The 19,589-nt window shown below is 45.4% G+C and overlaps 1 protein-coding gene across 1 annotated transcript; it reads right to left on the minus strand.

Annotated features, from left to right (window-relative positions):
• Positions 1 to 3,665: 3,665 nt before the first annotated feature.
• Positions 3,666 to 10,352, minus strand: Il19 (interleukin 19). The gene is made up of 5 exons (XM_052201084.1): positions 10,182 to 10,352; positions 9,980 to 10,045; positions 6,495 to 6,647; positions 5,500 to 5,574; positions 3,666 to 3,763 (listed from the first exon to the last, which is right to left on the minus strand). Exons 1-5 carry the CDS (start codon positions 10,323 to 10,325, stop codon positions 3,668 to 3,670), a joined length of 534 nt encoding a protein of 177 aa, XP_052057044.1. The 5' UTR covers positions 10,326 to 10,352; the 3' UTR covers positions 3,666 to 3,667.
• Positions 10,353 to 19,589: the final 9,237 nt, after the last annotated feature.

Below are 19,589 nucleotides of genomic sequence, written 5' to 3' on the forward strand. Positions count from 1 at the left end.
GTGACATTCCTGCATTTGCCTCTTGCCATCTAGTTCTCACTGGTGTTAGTTGGTCTTGTCAATGCTAGACTCACCAGTGCAAGCTGCCTCTTCCCAGGTGGCCTCTGGTGCACAGTTGACCTCCTGCACTGCCTGGAGACAGGGTGCTGTGGCCCAGGCTGTTCAGATCCTGAAGCAGACACCCGAAGGCTCCCACCGGAGCCTGCTAGACTCACCAGAGCATACTGACTCCTCCCAGCCGGCCTCCCAGGTGCCCCTCTGGCCTCTTGCAGGACCTGGAGATGTGGCGTTGCAGCCCAGGCTGTTCTTGATCCCGAAAAGGAGATCTGAAGGCTCCCACCAAAGGCCTCAAGACTGGAACCTAAGCTCCATGCAGCCGGAGCAAGCTGTGTGATGCAGCCGGAGCAAGCTGTGTGCTCCCAGTCTGCCTCCAGGTGCACACCAGGTCTCTTGCACTTCCTGGAGACCGAGTGCTGTAGCCCAGGCTGTTCAGATCCTGAAGCAGATACCTGAAGGCTCCTGCCGGGGCCTGCTGGACTCACCAGAGCACATTGACTCCTCCCAGCCGGCCTCCCGGGTACCCCTCTGACCTCTTGCAGGACCTGGAGATGTGGTGTTGCAGCCCAGGCTGTTCTGGATCCCGAAGCGGAGATCTCGACAAAGGCAACTTAGGTACAAAGCCTGCAGAGGTGCTGAGAATACCAACATGAGTGAGCTACATGCTCAAGGAGCCATCTCGTGGGGTTGTTAGGATGGGGGGAAAGGTCCTGGTAAACTTAATCCTTCTTTATTTGCTCCCAATAGTCTGTAACTTACAGGACAAGGCTGGAGTTTGGGAGAAAAGCTAAGTTCTCACCTCAGTACTTGCCAGGACTGCTTCAGAACATGTCCATTGCTACATTACTGTTCATTCTGGAACCATGTTCTTAGGACGGAAGAGTAGCTGTACTATGTACGAGCTGCATGCCGTTAGAGATGCTACTTTAACTGCTTTTCCCATTTTCATCCTTGGGGTATAATTATCGTTACCACTGGCATTCAGTGAGGTAACTTTAAAACCTAGCTTTGTGCTCAGCATCAAAATGGGAATATTATGAGGATTAAATATAATACATATATAGTAAAATATATTATGCCTTTGGGGACTAATGCCAACATACACAAACACAATATAGATGTTTGCTTAAAAGAATTGCTTTAACTCATTCAGATCATTCGCTCAAGAAATGTAAATTTAACACATACTAAGTACCAGAGAGTGCACAAGACGAACTCTCCCCCATGTTCATGGATCTGACATTCAAGTTGGGAAACACAACAAACAACATAGGAAAACACAAGAGAGACATGGGATTGCTGGTGGTCGAGCTTGGGTGTTAGGCTGACAGGGTTCTATGGATTAAAAGCTTGAAGAACATGGGGGTTCAAGCATCATAAGTCTCTGGGAAAGTCTAGGGTAGTCAGAAAAATACCAAAAACGTTAGAATTGTTTGTCCAGCCAGCTCAGCATGTGATGCAATTCATAGTCACCTTGAAAAGACCAAGTACCCTGCAAACAATTTTGCCTAAGAGCCTATCAGTCCCATTAAAGCATGACTTGTAAGATGAAGGGCTGAAACCCCACTTCAGTTTGCAGGCAGGCATATGTGTGAAGCGCATTGATCCTGAGGTAATAGCATACCTGACGTGTTCAGGAACATGAAGGAGATCAGAATGGCTGAGCATAGGTGTGGGGGATGGAGCTACGGATGTGTACAGGCAGATGTTAGAGTCACGGGAATGAGTCTTGCTTTTAAATTGTTATGTAGAGTAGAGTGTGTTGGAGGCTGGAGAAAAGCAAGACTTCATGATGCTATCAACAGACACTAAAGACATAACTTCTTTTCAAAGTAACTTCTCTAAAGCAAGAGATGCTTTAGAACCAGAATTATGCTATCATGGTACCTTCTACCCTGCTGAGACTGGGGGATTACCTCACTGTATAATCAACTCAATATTCTCAGATGGATGTCAATAACTATTTTATACAAGAGGAAACCGAGTGCCTTGCTCAGTCATGCAGGACTGGACCCAAGTCTGCCTGACTGTGGCGATCTCATACTTTCTACAAAAGCACAAATGTGGTGGTTTGAATAAGAACGGCCCCCATAGGCTCATATATTTGATTGCTTAGTCACCAGGGAGTGGCACTATTTAAAAATGTGTCACTATGAATGTGCTTTGAGGTTTCAAAAGCCCGTGCCATGCCTAGTATCTCTCTCTGACCCTTAGCTTCCTCTGCAGTACCACACTTGCCTGCCACCACACTTTCGGACAGGATGATAATTAGCTAAACCTCAGAAACTGTAAGCAAGCACCCAATTAAATGCCTTCTTTTATAAAAAAAATTTGCCTTGGCCACAGTGTCTCTTCACAGCAACAGAACAGTGATCTTATTTTTCCCAGTCAGGCTATGATAGAGGCCACATCAGTGCCTCCCCTAGACCCTTATCATGAGCTTGTTTCTCACAGTCTGTGGAACCTATCTTTGTGTAGGGTGCCACATGTACTTTACCAAAAGTTCAATTGGTCATGCCTTAAGCTTTGTTGTGTACACTGAGTTATTTATCACTAAGAAATTTTTCACCAAATGGTGCTGTGCTTAAATATGACTAATATAAACTACTTGCGGTCAGATTCCCAAAGTTTGAACCAGCACGAGTTACTGAGTCACGTTGAACAAACCTACCTTCTTGCCTCCCGTGAATCATTACTGTGAAAGCCATAGTAGCTGCACAGACCAGGCACATATGCATGAAATTCTCAAAGAGTAAATAAAAGAATTTTTAAAAGAGGAAGAGCAGGCCTGGATCCTGAATTGCTCTGGCTTCTGTCTCAATATGCTCTCTTCTTCCAGCCGTGCTCCCTCCCTTGTGACAACACCTACTGTGTAGTCCTCACCACAGCCAGACAGTGCAACCCATACCCTTAAAACTCTAGAATTATGAACTAAATAAATGTGTTTTATTGGCAAAGTTTCTCAGCCCAGATATTTTATTACAGTAATGAAAAATGTAGTCAAATATCCACACAGATTTTATCCCTGTCCAGGACAAAGTTTCCCCAGCTATGCTGCATCTTTGGGGCCTCTCTTACTTGCACGAACGAGTCTTTGATGAATCAAAAGACAATTCATTCTCATTGGTAAACCACAGTTTATTGGTAAATGTCAGTCAGTACAATATGCACTATAGTGCACCACAAGGTGCGCAACGATGGCCTGGAAGAAGCCACTTTACAATAAGTTAGAGGGGATGTCTATTGCTCCTATGATAGCTGCGAATCTCTAAACAGCCACATATTGCTATAAATACCACAGCAGCCAACTTAGCTATTGCAGGTGGGATCGGAGAGCAGAGACCTCAGACAGAAGCTGAGATCGACTCAAATCCCAATTTTTTCTGTAAGGCTCCAGCCCAGAAGAGAGAATTCCTTCCACATCAGCAAGTTCCCAAAAAAAGACCCTCATTGAAGGTAATTATGGGGACTTTCCAATCTCTCTCTTCTTCAAATTTAGCTGTTGACCACAAAACAAAGAAACAGAAACAAAATAAAACAGCAACAACAATTTTTTTAAAAAAACGCTCAGAGTCAGTTATCTCTAGATAATCAGACAAGGCATTGAGTGTCAAGCCGCAGAAGTTTCCTGATGATTCCTGTCAATCCAGGCTAAAAATATGTTCAGCTCTCCTAGAGACTTAAGGGCGGCAGATGAGACCTCCAGCTAAAACAAAAATAAATAAGTAAATTAATTGATGAATTGATTTTTAATTGAAAACGTAAAATGGCATCATGAGGTCTGGCTGCACCGCAATTTGGATATTACAGTTCCCACATTCTGAACCTAGTGAGGTTTTGCTTTCTCTTTAGCAAACTTCTCACAGCATGCAAACTCAAAAGTTATGTTCCTCAGAGCATAGCACCATTCCCATCCCACCAACCAAGCAGTTTAAATCCTAGGTCCTTATGCATAGACTTTTAAATCCTGCATGTCTTTCTCCTTTTTCTTCTTCTTTTCACAGGAAATATTAGCCTTGCCAGCCAGGTCTACTTAATCTTCTATTCACATCAATTCAATGTAATCACAAGAAACTCTTGTTTCTTGGGAAACTTGATTCTCCCCAGTGCTCTCCAGTGAATAACGAGATCATGTTGCCCTTTACTGACATATGTAAAGAGACTAACTTGTATCTGTATGGATGTGGTCCCCATCAATAATAAATTCGAGGGCCTATCACGTAAACAGGAAATAGAAGGTGGGACATCCTGTAGGTAGAAAGGATTCTGGGACAGTGCCACAAATAGGGGGCTTGCCCAGGAAGATGTGACAAAATAGATGCATGGTTCCTGAGCATAGGAAACTAGCCACGTGGCAGAAATGTAGATTAAAATAGATGGATTATTTTAAGTTACGATCTAGTCAGGGAGGGCATATCTATATGGTCAAGGTATTTGTAAATATGTTATGAGTTTGAGTCTTATTTCTGGGAGCATGGAGCAGGAAAGAAGAACCACCTAATTCAACAGATATATCAAAGCACTGAGATCCTCAAAGGATGTCTACTCAAACATCACAGGGCATGTAAAAAGAAGCAGACCTAGAATGCAGTTCATGATTTGTTCCATCCCCTTCCATACTAAAAGGATGTGGTAGGGGTGAATGGCATTTCCTTCGGAGCCTTTCAGCATAAGGCCAAGTCTTGTGTATTCTAAGTGGTCAACTCATGTAACCTCCTTGTGTGTCCATCTTCTGGTTTATTTAATACAGTTTACACTCAGAGCCTTGCTGGGAAGAGTCAACATTAACAACACTTCACAGGGCTTGAAACAATATCTGGCTCACAGTAGGAATCACTTAGTACTTTCCTCCCAGCTATCCCTACAGCATCACTTAACAAAGTCTATCCCCAAAGAACCAGAGCTCCAAAACAGTCCTAAGTCATTTGTTCTTCAAAACACCAGCATCATTTGGGAGAGTATTGAGCAGGAGGAACTTAGACTTCAAGGTAGAACTGATGACCCAGACTCTGCACTTCAATCAGAACTGCTGATGGCACACCCCGATCGATACCTTTCCTGCATCAGCACCCCTCCCCGTGAGAACTACTGAGCGATCCAGTATGTAGGATGCCAAGGGTTGGCTCCTGACCATAAGGACGCTGTATGTGTCATGTTTCATGGATAAGCGCTTCAGATTCACTGGGGATCATTGTTCCTTCTGTATGACTATATCTTATGCAGCCCAGGCCTGATTTGAAGGTGTTAGCAAACAGTAGAGGGAGGGTGGTGAAGAAGACCAGAGAATCGACCTACAACACTTTGCAGGAGTCAACTTGGTTGAGCTTGCCGTGAAGACTGGTGAAAAGAATAAATGCGTTTTCAAGCAGAGAAGGCTGAAATATTGGCATCGTCTGAACCCTCTCATTTTTCCAGCTTCCCTCTACTCTCCCCAGACCTCACCTGATTGTAATTGTCATGGATGATTCTGGTTGCATTGGTGGCTTCCTGACTGCAGCGACATTGTCTGTGCACCTGCTGGGACACAATGGGAACAGCACTCGTTAGAGGACACTTGCACTACCTCCTCTTCCTCCCTGCCCTTCCTCCCTAGGTTGGGTGACAAAGCTGAGGAGAGAGCAGCTGGGAGGAAACAGGGTCTGTTTGTGGAGAAGGGCTGCATTTGACCTTCTGCTCACGCATCTCCAGTCAACCAGAGGGTTGGCATCAGAAGAGCAAGTACCAGGTCTTCCTTGTTACAACTCTGAATGTGACACCCCACGAGGTTAACTAATTGATTAAATATACCCATTTGATTCCACTATTGTCATTTTTAAAGCAGGACAGGGGCCATTAATCTTTCTAATAATTTTTGAATCTGAGACACAGAAAGGGAAAAAAATCTTCTGCCTCAGAGAAACCTCACCACACAGGGACTCAGCAGCAGCCCTTGGTCTAGACTAAGGTTTCTCTTAGCCTAAGTTTTTTGTTGGTTATTTTTACTTTTATCTCTGTTTGATTTTAACAAGTGACCTCAGAGACAGATAGGCCTAATATGACTCTCCAGAATGTCTTACTGTAGAAATTCCAAAGGATCAGAAACAGAAAGTTGAGGGCTATGCTTAAGGTCATAATGCAACCCTTGGCAAGCCTCTCTGGTGGGCTACTGTACACTTAGGGGATGCTCTAACTTCAGCTGGTCACCCCACCAAGTGGAGTGCATCTTCTTTTAAATGTCATGTCATTTTTAAAGCAGGACAGGGGCCATTACCCTTTCTAATAATTTTTGACCCTTCAACAAGGAGACCCTTCTGAAGAGGTATCGGTAGGCAGGCAGGAAGCCCCTGGGTCTGGCAAAACCATTGCAAAGTCTCCAAGGACAAGAAGTGAATGACAGGGCCTGGGCTCCTTCTGGACAGACGGGAGCAGAGGCCTGCGACCCCGATGCCCTGACTCACGCATCGCTCGAGAGTTTTCTGCATGTAGAGGAAAGAGTTGGCAATGCTACTGATTCTCCTCATGACTTCAAGGCTTCTCTCCTGATGGTCCTTGAACACCCTGTCTCTGTAGAATGTCAGCAGGTTGTTGGTCACGCAGCACACATCTACGGGCTACAAAGACAAATTAGAGCGCGCCCTTGGAGGCCCGAAGCTCTCAATCTTTCGGAAACAAAAGACAAGTAAAAGAACTAAGTGTTCTTTTCTAAAATTCAGGACATTCTTTCACACTTCCCATGACCAGGCTACTAACAGGCTATAAATAGGCCAGGAGATATATTTATAAAAACACAGAGCTTGGAATCTTCTCACAGACAAGGTTTACTCTACAGTGTCCCCAGCATGATATCCGGAAACCCTTAAATCCCGCTGTACTGGCTAGTTTTGGTTGTCAACTTGACTCAGGCTGGAGTTACCACAGAGAAAGGAGCCTCCCTTGAGGAAGTGCCTCCATGAGATCCCGCTGTAAGGCATTTTCTCAATTAGTGATCAAGGGGACAGGGCCCATGGTGGGTGGTGCCATCCCTGGGCTGGTATTCTTAGGTTCTATAAGAAAGCAAGCTGAGCAAGCCAGGGGAAGAAAGACAGTAAGGAACATCCCTCCATGTCCTCTGCATGAGCTCCTGCTTCCTGACCTGCTTCAGTTCCAGTCCTGACTTCCTCTGGTGATGAACAGCAGTATGGAAGTGAGTAAGTTGAATAAACCCTTTCCTTCCCAACTTGCCTCTTGGTCGTGATGTTTTGTGCAGGAATAGAAAACCTGACTAAGGCATCCTCCAAGAACCAGGGGCCTCCTTTATGAGATGGTTTGTATCCCACAAATCAAAGTTGTCAGCTATGTAGCCTCCCAGCCACAATGCCCTTGGCTCCTGGACATCAGGTGTCATACCAGGCATGACCAATATATTCATCTTAGTCTCTGAGCCCTGCTCCACACTACTGGTTTCTCTTGCAGTTTGTGCTCTTAAATTGGGGGCAGGGTGGGGTTTGCCAGACTGGAGAGTGACAGGCACATCTGGGAAGGCCAAAGGGCTGAAATGGAAAGCAGATGCCTCTGAAACAAGACTCCAGATGCTCAGAGCACAGCCCAGAGAAGCATCTCAGCTTCCTTTTAGCAACTGGCACTCTGCAGGCCAGAGGAAGTACGCAGGAGATTTACTCCTCGGCCTCCAGCCCTGAGGGAAGCTTTTCCTGGACAGTAGTGGCAGGCTGGTCAGAATGCTGGATCTTTGTCTGTTCTCTCTCTCTCTCTCTCTGAGCCGATTAGCCAGAGGGAAAAGTTACACACCTCTGTGTTGTTAAAGACTGTGGCATTAGAGAAAAAGAAGCCATAGGGAAGGAAAGAAGGAAGGAAGGAGAAAATTATGAAGGGAGGGGGAGAGGGAGGGAGGGAGGAAGGAAGGAAGGAAGGAAGGAAGGAAGGAAGGAAGGAAGGAAGGAAGGAAGGAAGGAAGGAGGTTCAGCAGTCAACAAACTTGTAGCCAAAAGTGAGAATCTGGCTCCCACCATGAGAATCCATATGAAGGAAGGATAGAACCAAAAGTAACTCCCTTCATTTTCTTTTTCATGCATGTGCTTGTGAGGGCACACACACACACACACACACACACACACACACACACACACACGTGTATCCACACAAATTTTTAAAAGAAAAAGGAAGGGAAAGAGAAAAGGAAAAGAGGGGGAACAAGGGAATATGATAAAGATCCAAATTCACTAACTCCTTTTCCTTGTCAGCCGTTTCTTAAGCTTAAGAGAAGGAGTCTGGAAACAGAGACATAACGTGTCCTATTCCTGGCTTGGCCATTAACTCATCACCCTCTTCTGCTTCACAATCTCAATTCCTCATAGATCCATACTATTAGTTTGGCTTGTAAGTACAACTACATCAATGTACATCACTTTTACAATAGATCCAGAGGTCAAAACAGTTGGGGTTTTTGTTTTGTTTTTTAATTTTCTCTGCTTTTTGAGGCAGGGTCTTGACAACTGTGAACTGGAAGTCATTAGGAGAAAAACACCTAAGCTGTGATAAGGAGGCTACATGGCTGCTTGACTGATCAGACCTCCTGCGACAGTGAGGGTTGTGGAGCCGCAGATCCAGAGCCGATTGGTCCTGGGCTGTCTTAACCCCTCAGTGGCCACTCGCCTCTATGTCTGACCTAGCACCTGTGACTATCAGGAGAAACATTTAGAATATACCAACAGATGTTTAGAATATAGCAACAGACCACTAGTGACCCCAAAACTAAGAATGGCATCAAAGAGCAGCTGAGGCCCATAGCAGGTTCTCCTCAGTTTTCTAAAAGTTGTCTACCTTATATTTCCAACTATACATTTTAAAATGTATGCCTTAGTTTATGACTTACTTTTGCTACTAGACAAACGTAATGAAACTGGTACACTGCTTTGCAGCACTGTTTTTGGTACAGCCTGGATCCCAGGCTGTAGTAGCTCACACGTGACTCCAGAATAAACTATTGCTTTTTCCCTTTGAACTAACACTGGATTTATACATCAACATATGGCTGGCTGGCTTGGAACTCATAAAATTGAACAGACTGGCTTCAGACTTGTAATGAGCCTCCTGCCTCTTGCCTCTCAAATGATGAGGGTCCAGGTGTGTCCCACACACCTGGCTGAGAGATGACTCTAAAGGTACCTGGCAGGCTCTTTTGTAAAGTGGAGAATCCGTGGAGCAAGCTGTCTGGTAAGATCCTACCTACACCTGTTCTGGAGAGTGGGGCTGGCATCCTACTGGCCTTCCCGATGAGCCGCCATTGTAAAGCTCATTACCAGACATTCTATACCAATTCTATCATGTAACTTTAATCTTGAAAGCCCCCTCAGCCACTCTGTTGTCCCTGTCAGAAAGCCAGGGCTCAGCCTCATTCCAGAGGTGACTGTCTCTCTCAGCCCCTACTCTTCAGCCTGCTCTTTGCATTGTAATGTGCTTACTCACTGTCCCTTTCACACCGGCCTGACTTCACTGATATCATACCCATTTCCCCTGTATTGTAAACCTTTATCTACTTATCTGCACACACAGACACACACAGACACACAGACACACACACAGACACACACACACACCTCAGCTTTTAAATGACTCCGTTTCTATTTTGTTTCTCTCCCCCACCCCACCCCTGGGATCCTCCAAACAAACACCAAGTCCCAGTGAAATCCTGCCCCATTGAAGTACCTGGTACTTCTGTTACCCTCTGATGAAGTGTCACCCCTTTGTCCATGCCCATGATTTCAAAGTCATTGGGATACTAATGTGCCCAAACTGCTTAGATGACAAAGAAGGCTGGACCATTAAGAGAGTACTAGGGGGCTGAAGAGATGGCTCAGCTGTTAAAGCTAGGCTCACAACCAGAAATAGAAGAGCGAACTGGGCAGGGATTTAATTCTTAGCACAAGAGACACAAACCAATTGGTACCTTAATGCTCCTCAGGTTCTCCAGGGTGGGCAGGATGGTGACATTTTTGAAGGTGTCCTTAGTTTGCTGTGGAGAACAGGACAGACATCAATGAGAACCCTCTGCATTTTCAGGATCCCTAACTAGGGATGGGCAGGAACTTGCCTTGCGCTCTAGGATGTAAGGTAAAGCGTACCGACTCCTTCAGACAACCCATGCTCACCAGGGCTCTCTTGATCTCATGGAAACTCTTCTCTATGATGCGCACGTCCACAGAAATCAGACATCTCCTAAGACCGTAGATATGAACCAAGCAGAGAATGAGCGTCACACCCAGGAGCCAGTGAGTCGCGCACCGGGCCTTCATGTCTTCTGCAAAGGTGGAAGTCAGTTGTCCTCCTAGACTGCAGAGATTGGCTTTCTAATTCTCTGGCAAAACAAGGAGGTAAAGGGAAGGGAAGTTGGTAGGTGGAACCGCCCTCCTCAGTCTGCTCCTTCTAAAAGAGTCCGGACATCTTGGGCAATTCAGATACAGCAGGAGGAAGCACTTGTCCTACCCAGCTGGCATGCTGGGCACTGTAGAAACCTCTGCACAATTGTCTTGTTTCATGTGACTCCTACCCTCCTGCCAAGATTTGTTCCTATCCATGTCTCACCATGGAGGGAATTAAAAATTAGGGGATAACTGGGGGGTGGGGGGGGGCACGCCTTTAATCCCAGGGCTTGGGAGGCAGAGGCAGGCGGATTTCTAAGTTCGAGGCCAGCCTGGTCTACAGAGTGAGTTCCAGGACAGCCAGGGCTACACAGAGAAACCCTGTCTTGAAAAAACAAAAACAAACAAGAATTAGGGGAATAAAATGGGTGGCCAGAGCTGCCATGATCAGCTGACCGCCACAGCTGGCCTCTGTAACCCTCCCCCCCCCCATGGTCAAGCCTCCCACTTACAAAGCAATGTCTCTCCTGCATGCATAGCTATATCCCCTGGAAGTCACAGCCTCACACTAGACAGAAACCCATTACTGATCAGGTCCCACCGAACCAGGAAATGTACCTCGTATTTAAAAAGATAGTTAATACTGCAAAAGGTTAGGCTCCTGGAATGAAAATTCCATCGTTTATTTAATTCCATCATCCTCCATTTCCTGCCCTTTCCTCTTTCTTTTCTCCATTTCCTTTTGTTAAAAAAAGAAGATACAAGAAACTTCACACACACTCAAGCACACATATATATATACACACACACACATATACCCCCCCACACACACATTCATACACACACATACCCACACACACATACCCATACACACACACACACACACACACATACACACTGTGGCACACCTCCATATTCCACAAAAGCCTCGTTCGTTATCTTGGGCAACACAAGTCGTGCACAGTGGTAACCCCTGAGGATGGGTGACCCCTGTGAAGCCCCTGATAGCCCAGGCCAGCCTCACCTCTCCGGGTGTCTCCTGACACAGCAGAGTCCTCTCTCCCTGTGCTCTTTGCACTTGGAAAGAGCAGCTTACTTTTATGTGGTGGATAACAGGAAGTGCTGTCAAGGTTTACTGGCTGGGTCTACCTTCAGGAGATTCCCCCCCCCCCTTTCTTTAGTATCTCATTTTCTTAATTGTTTTCATTTCTTTTCTTTTCTTTGTGAAACAGCTGATTAATCATTATTAAGAAATGGCTCTTTTTTTTTCCCCCTGAGTTTTGACACATTGCTTCTGGGAAAAATAAACTCCCATCACCATGCAAATGAGAATTACTTGCAGTTTTGTGTTCGTGGTGAAAGATGCACGTTAGGTCACTTTCCTAGGAGCTGTGGCACGCTACCAACTGTACCCTGCGGGCACAGTCAGGAAAGCCCTGTGTGGATGGCCTGGCTTTGTCAGCAGCCAACTTCCTGAGGTTCTGCAGATCCTCTGGCTCCAATACAAGCCATCTCTCTGATGCCTCACAAAACTTGGAGGACCTACCCCACGCCAGGCTTTTACATGCACGACTTTGCTTAACTCCTTAGGGACAAATCCTTTTTCTCCTATAGGCAAAAGATTGGGAGTTTTGTTTGCTTGTTTGTTTGTTGTTTTGTTTGTTTCATATCATCTCTTTCTGCCTGATCTTGTTCCTTGGAAGTCCCCTTTGTTCTTGATTGGTGCAGAGAAAAATGAGAGTGAGCAGTACAGTTCCTTAGCAGAAATTAGCGGCAGAGCTGGAGACAGAACCTAGGACCCTTAGACTGGGGCCAGCGGATCCTTTAGGCACGTCGCCTTCTTGCTCTGATATCACCACTCGCCATCATGACGTTTTTTCAGGGGTCTGGGTTTTATGTGACAGAAAGACGGGGTATAATTGTGTTCTCTCAGAGAGTCATTTTCCCTTGGGGACAAGGTCTCTGCGAGGCTCCCCATGCCACTGTGGATGGCCTCATTCCCGTGCACAGAAGGGACTGGAAACACTAACTGAGCTCAGAAGGTTATTTTTTATATTTTTTTGGTTGTTGTTTTTTTTTTTTTTCTGAGACAGGATTTCTCTGTATAGCCCTGGCTGTCCTGGAACTCACTCTGTAGTCCAGGCTGGCCTCAAACTCAGAAATCTGCCTGCCTCTGCCTCTCAGAGTGCTGGGATTACAGGTGTGTGCCACGACCACCTGGCCAGAAGGTTATTAATAAAGAAAAAATTTTAAAAGAGGAGGTGCAGGGAGGGAAGAGAGCTTATAGGACTTTCGGGGAGTGGGAAGCCAGGAAAGGGGAATCATTTGAAATGTAAATAAAAAATATATCAAATAAAAAAATTTAAATGAAAAAAAGAGGAGATGAAGCTGGAGGGGGGAGATGAGGCAAGGTGGTGGCACTAGGAGGAGCTGGAGGGAGGGGGCGCTGGATGGAGACGACCAGAAGGCCTAATAAATATAAATATAAATAAATATAAATGAGTGAACATTTTGAAGAATAGATAAGAATATTCTTTTAAAACCTAGCTTCCTCCCCAAAGTAACTCTGGCATGGGGTTTAATCAAAGAGCTCACATACACACACACACACACACACACACACACACGCACACGCACACGCACACGCATACACACACACACACATATACAGGGTAGGTGCAGAACCTACCCCTGCTACCAAGCTATGAAGACAGGGGAGTAGAAGAAAAGAAAGAGTATCTGGAAGGTATTGGGGAAAACAAAAAGAGAGAGAGTCAAAGAGACAGAGCCATTGGTGGGGTTCAAGAAAAATGAACCCCAGAATCTGGACAGCTGTGTCCAGCATCTTGAATTTAACGAAGTAATGTCTGTGGAGAGAATGTGAGCTGCTATGGCTCAGCCGTGTAGCCCTGGAATTCAGCCCAGTCCTTCACTCTTCTCTGGGTAGCACAGGCTCCTGAAAACCTCACTGAAGCCTCCTTAAAACAGGTAACATGAACTTCAAGGATTCAAATGAGCTCCCGGGCCTGGCTTGTACCATAATAAACGCAAAGAGTGTTTGCTATTACATCAGTAGTAAGGAACAAATGGCGTTTACTCTGTGCTATGCTGCCAACGAAAGCAGCATATATTAACCTTCTGCCTCTCCAATTAATATGTGGTAAGTGCATCCGCTCCTTCTGGAAAGGGAGACAAGCAAGGCTCTGCAGTCAACTCTCCTGGGAAATGGGTGGGAACCGCCAGGTGTGCTTTTCCCAGCATGGGCTCAGCTGCCTGGGGCAGAGTCCAGAGCCACATGTGAGAGCACAGCGACATGACATGATCCTGCAGTCTCACTGCGTGTTCTCTCAAAGGAGCCGGCTCCCATCTCAGGCCCAGGATGTCCCACGGGGGAGCTCTGAGAGGACAGGAAATGTGTGCAGTGTCTATAGCCCACTCCAAGCACACCATGTCAGAGGGGCTGTGATTACAAGCCATGGTGACAGGCTGTGCTCCCAGACAGGGCACAGGCCACTCCATCTTCATACTTGTTAGTTCTTCTGAACAAATAGTACTTACTAAGTACTCACTCTGTGGGCTTGGTGCAGAGATTAAAGAATCAAATGTTAGCCCTCAACACAGAGCCTGATAAATTATTTCTTTTTGAGACAGAGTCTCACTGTGTAGCACAGGCTGGCCTCAAATTTATGATTCTTCTGCCTTGGGCCTCCAAGTACTGAGGTCACAAATTTGCACTATACCTAGCTTGCTATTAACTCTAGAGCTCCATCAGAAGCCCTGAACTGAGACGAAGGGATTCTCTCTAGCCTGAGCTCTACTGTCTCACATTTAATATTTAAAAATTAAAATATAGATCAAGATAACATGGCATCTGTTCTGTAACTGCACTCAAATTATAAATGTGGTCTATAGACACAGAGGTACATGTAGCCTTGAAATCAGGGCTTAGACCCAGCTGAGACACCATTGTAAGGCTAGGGTTCAACTTTCCATTTATATTGCACACGGTGGTGGATCCCTGCAATCCCAGAACTCAGGAAGCACGTGGGCTAGCCTGGGCCACAAACTCTGTCCCCCTTCCTCCACACCACCATTTTTTTCATATATCAAATGGTGAAACAGCAAGAGTATAATGAAGACAAGAAGCTAGACTCAAGGATACTTCTCTCGGTGTTTGACAAGTACTGGAGAGTCTTTCACGATTTCCAGGCCTCCCTCCCCAGGCAGTGTTCCCTCTAGCTGTATGAATCATTCACTCATGGTGGTGCAGGGACAAGTTCTTGTCCAGGAAAGACAAGAGTGTGTCCACTCCCCAGGGCAAGTCTTAGCAGGCCCTCACTTTCCCTGGGATTGAGGCTCCCCACAGAGGTGTGAGGAAGAGCCAGCTATGAAGAAAAACTAGGACACACAGGAGCTATGAAAGAGTAAGAAATCTGTAAAAGAGAAGAGACTGCACCACTCCAATGGATGGAAATTCCATCGCATTTGGAGGATTTACAGGAAAAAAATCAATTCTAGGGAGTCAAAGGTAAGTATATACCTGTGAGTTTATAACCAGGCTGGTCTACATAGTGAATACCAACCTATACAGTGAGACCGTGTCTCAAAAAAGAAAAAAGAAGGGCGGGGAGACAAAAATATATAAATGTTTTAAAGGTCTTAAGGATCATAATTATCCTTTGAATTGTAGATACCTTTGAATATAAATTGTTTCAAGAAAAATTTTGGGAGGCCAAGTATATTAGGGCCACACCTTTATTCCTAGCATTCTAGAGGCAGAGGCAGGTGGATCTCAGTAAGTTCAAGGCCAGCCTGGTCTACAGAGTGAGTTCCACGATAGCCAGGGTTACCTAATACGAATCTGTATCAAGTAAAAATAAAACAAAACAAATAAAAAAAAGTTAAGTTTGGGAGCTGGAGAGATGGTTTAGCACCCACATGCTAGCTCATGACCCTCTGAACCTTGGGAATCCTGACCTATTCTAGGGTCCTTGGGGAACCAGGCCCTCACGTGGTGCGTCGACATACAGGCAGGCAGAACACCTATACACATAAAATAAAATATTTTTTAAAGGTGATAAGTTTTCCAGTTCTTGTAAATTTACGCCCCCCCCCCAGACATTTCCCCCAGTTTGGGATTGATGAGTGAGTTGGATAAGATGTCAGAAAGCACACAGCTCAGCCCTCTGCATCATCAGAAAGGAACTTGGGGGTGAGCCGCCCTCTCACATGGTACAGTAAGTAGAGGCTGTTCCCAAAGCCTGGCAAAATGACCTGTCTACCCCACCCCACCCCACCTCCCAGCTCTCCTTTCATCCGAGTCAAGTGTAGATGGTAGCTTAGACTGTGGGGACCTCAAGCTGGTTCCGTAGGGGAAATGACATCACTACCCCAGGTCCAAGTTTATGTGCTTAGTCAGGGAGCTGAATACCTTAAGGAAACCTAACCTGGGCACACCCTTGTCAGTGAGCACAGAGTGACAAGTCCGCTCAACTACTGCAACCTAGACCTGCTTCCTTCCCTGCTGCTGCTACTGCGGCTGGGCACGGTGTCTGAGCAGGCTGGGCAGGGCCTGAGACTCTGTAATCACTGTTAGTGGCCACAAATGTCATGAGGCAGCCTTGTGATGAAGGGAGGCAGGGATAGGGAAGAGAAGGAATCCGTTCTGTGCTCACAGAGGTCCCTCGTGGTCCAGGCTCAGTCAATAAGCTGGCTTCCAGCAGCAAGCAACCTGCCCTTCCTCCACAGGTAAGACTTAATACATTACAGATGCAGGCTTGGCAGGCTTGGTGTTCCCAGACCAAAAAATAAATCAAACCTTGTCAGGTGGAAGACTTTTCTCAAAGCATAGCTCCTAACAGAGTGACCTATCTACACCCATGCTCCCCTCTTGACCTGGAGTCAGGTGATGTGGAAGATGCTTAGAGCTATATGAGGACCCCCTCTCATCCCTCTGCATCCCACTCCCCGTGTCACAGTCTGGACCTCCATCTCCTATTTCCTCTCCGGACAAGTATCACATCATGCTGGCCCCTCTCACCAGCAAGTTCCTTCCTGACAGTCCAGCACCCCATCCAGCTTTCAAACTCAGCTGAGGGTCCAATCCCCTACCCTACCTACCCCCTTTCTTCCTTTCTACCTCCACCCCTTGAGAAGGCCACTGTATCTTTCCTGTTCCGACTGGACACATGGTATCCAGTTGATTTTGATGTTCAGACCTGCACATCTCAGTATTCACATATCTTTGAAGTTCAGAATAAAGTGGGCATCCTGTGTTTTCACTTACTAAAGTTGATAGCTTAAACTGGGCCTCCTGTTCCAGGGACCAGCACATCCGGGTGCATAGGCCCCACACCTCCTGAAACTTGGTGTGCTGGTAGGGTTCCGTAAAGAAATTAATTCATAAATGGAAGTACGGCCAGAAATTGGGACACACACTCACTCCTGCACTTGGGAGGCAACAATTTAGAAGTACAAAGCCAGCCCGATCTTCAAAAAAGAAAGTATAATGTCTCAAACAAAACCAAATATTTCAAATGTTTATTTTTAAAAGTTAACATATACTACAAACACACATACACACATGCAACATGCACACATGCACAAACACAACACACATACAAATACACATGCCCACACACATACACACATGCACACACACAACAGACACATGCACACATACAACACACAACACACACATACAAACACACATGCACACAGAAAAAGAGAGAGACAAAGAGAGAGTTAAATCACTGCTTCTATCAATTGCCTGTCTGTCATCTTCTGGTTGTTTCTTCTACAGCAATGATTTTTTTATAGTTATTCTCTGTGGGGAAATAAAAAAATAAGTGAGACATTCTTTTATTATGAACTGTACAACACAATTTTTGTTGTTGAAAGTAGGAATATGCAATATATCCTATAGATTGATGCCCTACAGGTGTGAATTTGGACAAATCCTGCTCTCGGATCCCCACTGGAAAAGGAGCTTTCAGGATCCACTTGGGACTATAGGGAGGACATTTCTTTTTTTTTTTCTTTTAATTTTTATTTTTTATTACATTCAACACAATATATATATTTTTTATACCAATCATAAAAATGATGGTCATGTTCTTAAATGAACATAAAAAGATAAAGTCTTTGTTTGTTTTGTTTTTTAGTAGAGCTTAAAATCTTGGCTCTTGATGTGCTACAAACCCAAAAAAGAACAATTTTTAGACATTGGAGTTCATTGTAATAAGGCTGTACTTCAATGTCCCTCCCATCACCAAAGGATTTTAGGGGAGGGCATTTCTGAGTAAGTCTACTAGGCTCTAAGAAGAGCCGATCTTTGGATTCCAGTTCGTATCTTAATGAGTGCAGTGCTATACAGCCCAAATCTCACTTCTCTTCCAGTGTCCACCCTTCCTGGAGTCATCCGAGTGTACCAGATGCCATTTCTAAGTCAGGATACTTACTGATGTTGTTGTGATGTTACTGATCACACTCAGATAAGTCATGAGACATGCAAATATAGTCTCTAACAGGTGACTGCTTCCCTGACGCAACATCTCTTTAGTCATATCTCCCAAATGTTTTGGTGCCTCCCTAGTCTTTTCTGGCTTGAAAGGAAGGGCAACAAAGAAGGAGTAGAAAGGGGGACTGAGTAACTGATTTAAGCTACAGTCATAGGAATTTCAGGAGAGCATAGGACATATGATGAGCCCAAGACTAAACAGTAAATACACAGGTCTTTGGGCATGCCTTGCATTTATTTGTGTTTTCTTATTTAACATAATGTATTTTGTTTTCAAGATCACAATATAATTACTGTTGTGTTTTATAAAACCCAGCATAGTAATGTGGCAGGAGGGAGCACCACAGCAGGGCCCCACCGAGGTGTTTCCCCTGAGGAATCAGTCGTATGGCAGGCCTAGGATAAGACAGGTTTATGGGCAGAAAGAGAAAGGGACCTAGGGAAGGGGGTAAGGCCAGAGAAGGGCGGACAAAGTGGTACAGAAAGAGAGGCGAGAGGAAGAAAGGAAGAGGCCAGCTGGGGATACATGGGGAATGGGGAGGCGGAGGGAGGGGAGGAAAGGAGGGAAGTAGGGGGGAAGGAGAAAAAAATGAGAGAAACAGTCCTTCTTCTTCTTCCTCTTCCTCCTCTTCCTCCTCTTCTTCTTCTTCCTCTTCTTCTTCCTCTTCTTCTTCTTCTTCTTCTTCTTCTTCTTCTTCTTCTTCTTCTTCTTCTTCTTCTTCTTCTTCTTCTTCTTCTTCTTCTTCTTCTTCATCGTTGTCGTCCTCATAGTCATCTTTGTCTTCGCCTTCATCTTCTTCTACGCCTGCTCTAGCTCTTGGCAATGTGCAGCTTCCGCTGCTGCTGCTCAGGCCCCTCGTTGTAAAAAGCATTCATAATCTATACTATAAACAAATTTTCCACCTGTTTACTATAGTGGAAGATTACGATTTCTTTTATAAAGCCTGGCAGTGGCGGCACACGTCTTTAATCCCAACACTCAGTAGACAGAGGCAGGCAGACCTCTGTGAGTTCAAGGCCAGCCTGGTCTACAGAGCAAGTTTCAGGACATCCTAGCTACACAGAGAAACCCTGTTTCAAAAAAAAAAAAAAAGGAAAAGAAAAAGAAAAAAGAGGATTCATTTTCCAGGGCGCCACACAAACATGGCACTTCCTCATCTCTCAGGTCATCACAGGGAGGCAGAGGCTGTCCTCCTAAAGGCTGTTGTGTCTCGATTTGCTCCGGGGACAGCATGAAGGGCACTATCAACTCTAAGCGATTGGGAGCTGGAGAGATGACTCAGTGGTTAAGAGCACTGACTGCTCTTCTAGAGGTCCTGAGTTCAAATCCCAGCAACCACATGGTGGCTCACAACCATCTGTAATGAGATCTGATGCCCTCTTCTGGTGTGTCTGAAGACAGCTACAGTGTACTTATAGATTAAAAAATAAATCTTAAAAAAAAAAATCCAACACCCTTTAAAAAAAAAAACTCTAAGAGATTCATTCCAACATTCAGCATTTCCCACGGCCATACTCTGAATCCATAAACAGAAAGAGCTGGAACCGGGCACTAGCAGGCTGCTGCCACACGGTGCCTGCCCGGGCTCTGCAGCACGCACCAGGATGCATTAGCCCCTTTAGCCTTCATACCTACTATGAGGTGGATATTATTGCTGCGTCTGTTGTTTCAGAGGAGG

The sequence above is a fragment of the Apodemus sylvaticus genome, chromosome 12 (genome assembly GCF_947179515.1).
Source record: "Apodemus sylvaticus chromosome 12, mApoSyl1.1, whole genome shotgun sequence".
Lineage (NCBI taxonomy): Eukaryota > Metazoa > Chordata > Mammalia > Rodentia > Muridae > Apodemus > Apodemus sylvaticus.

Excerpts from the sequence above, each read along its gene's own strand:
- Il19 (XM_052201084.1), bottom strand. The coding sequence starts at position 10,325 with ATGAAGGCCCGGTGCGCGACTCACTGGCTCCTGGGTGTGACGCTCATT. Across the intron at positions 10,046-10,181 it reads ATGAGATCAAGAGAGCCCTG|CAAACTAAGGACACCTTCAA; the intron begins GTGAGCATGGGT and ends TGTTCTCCACAG. Across the intron at positions 6,648-9,979 it reads AGAACCTGAGGAGCATTAAG|CCCGTAGATGTGTGCTGCGT; the intron begins GTACCAATTGGT and ends TTGTCTTTGTAG.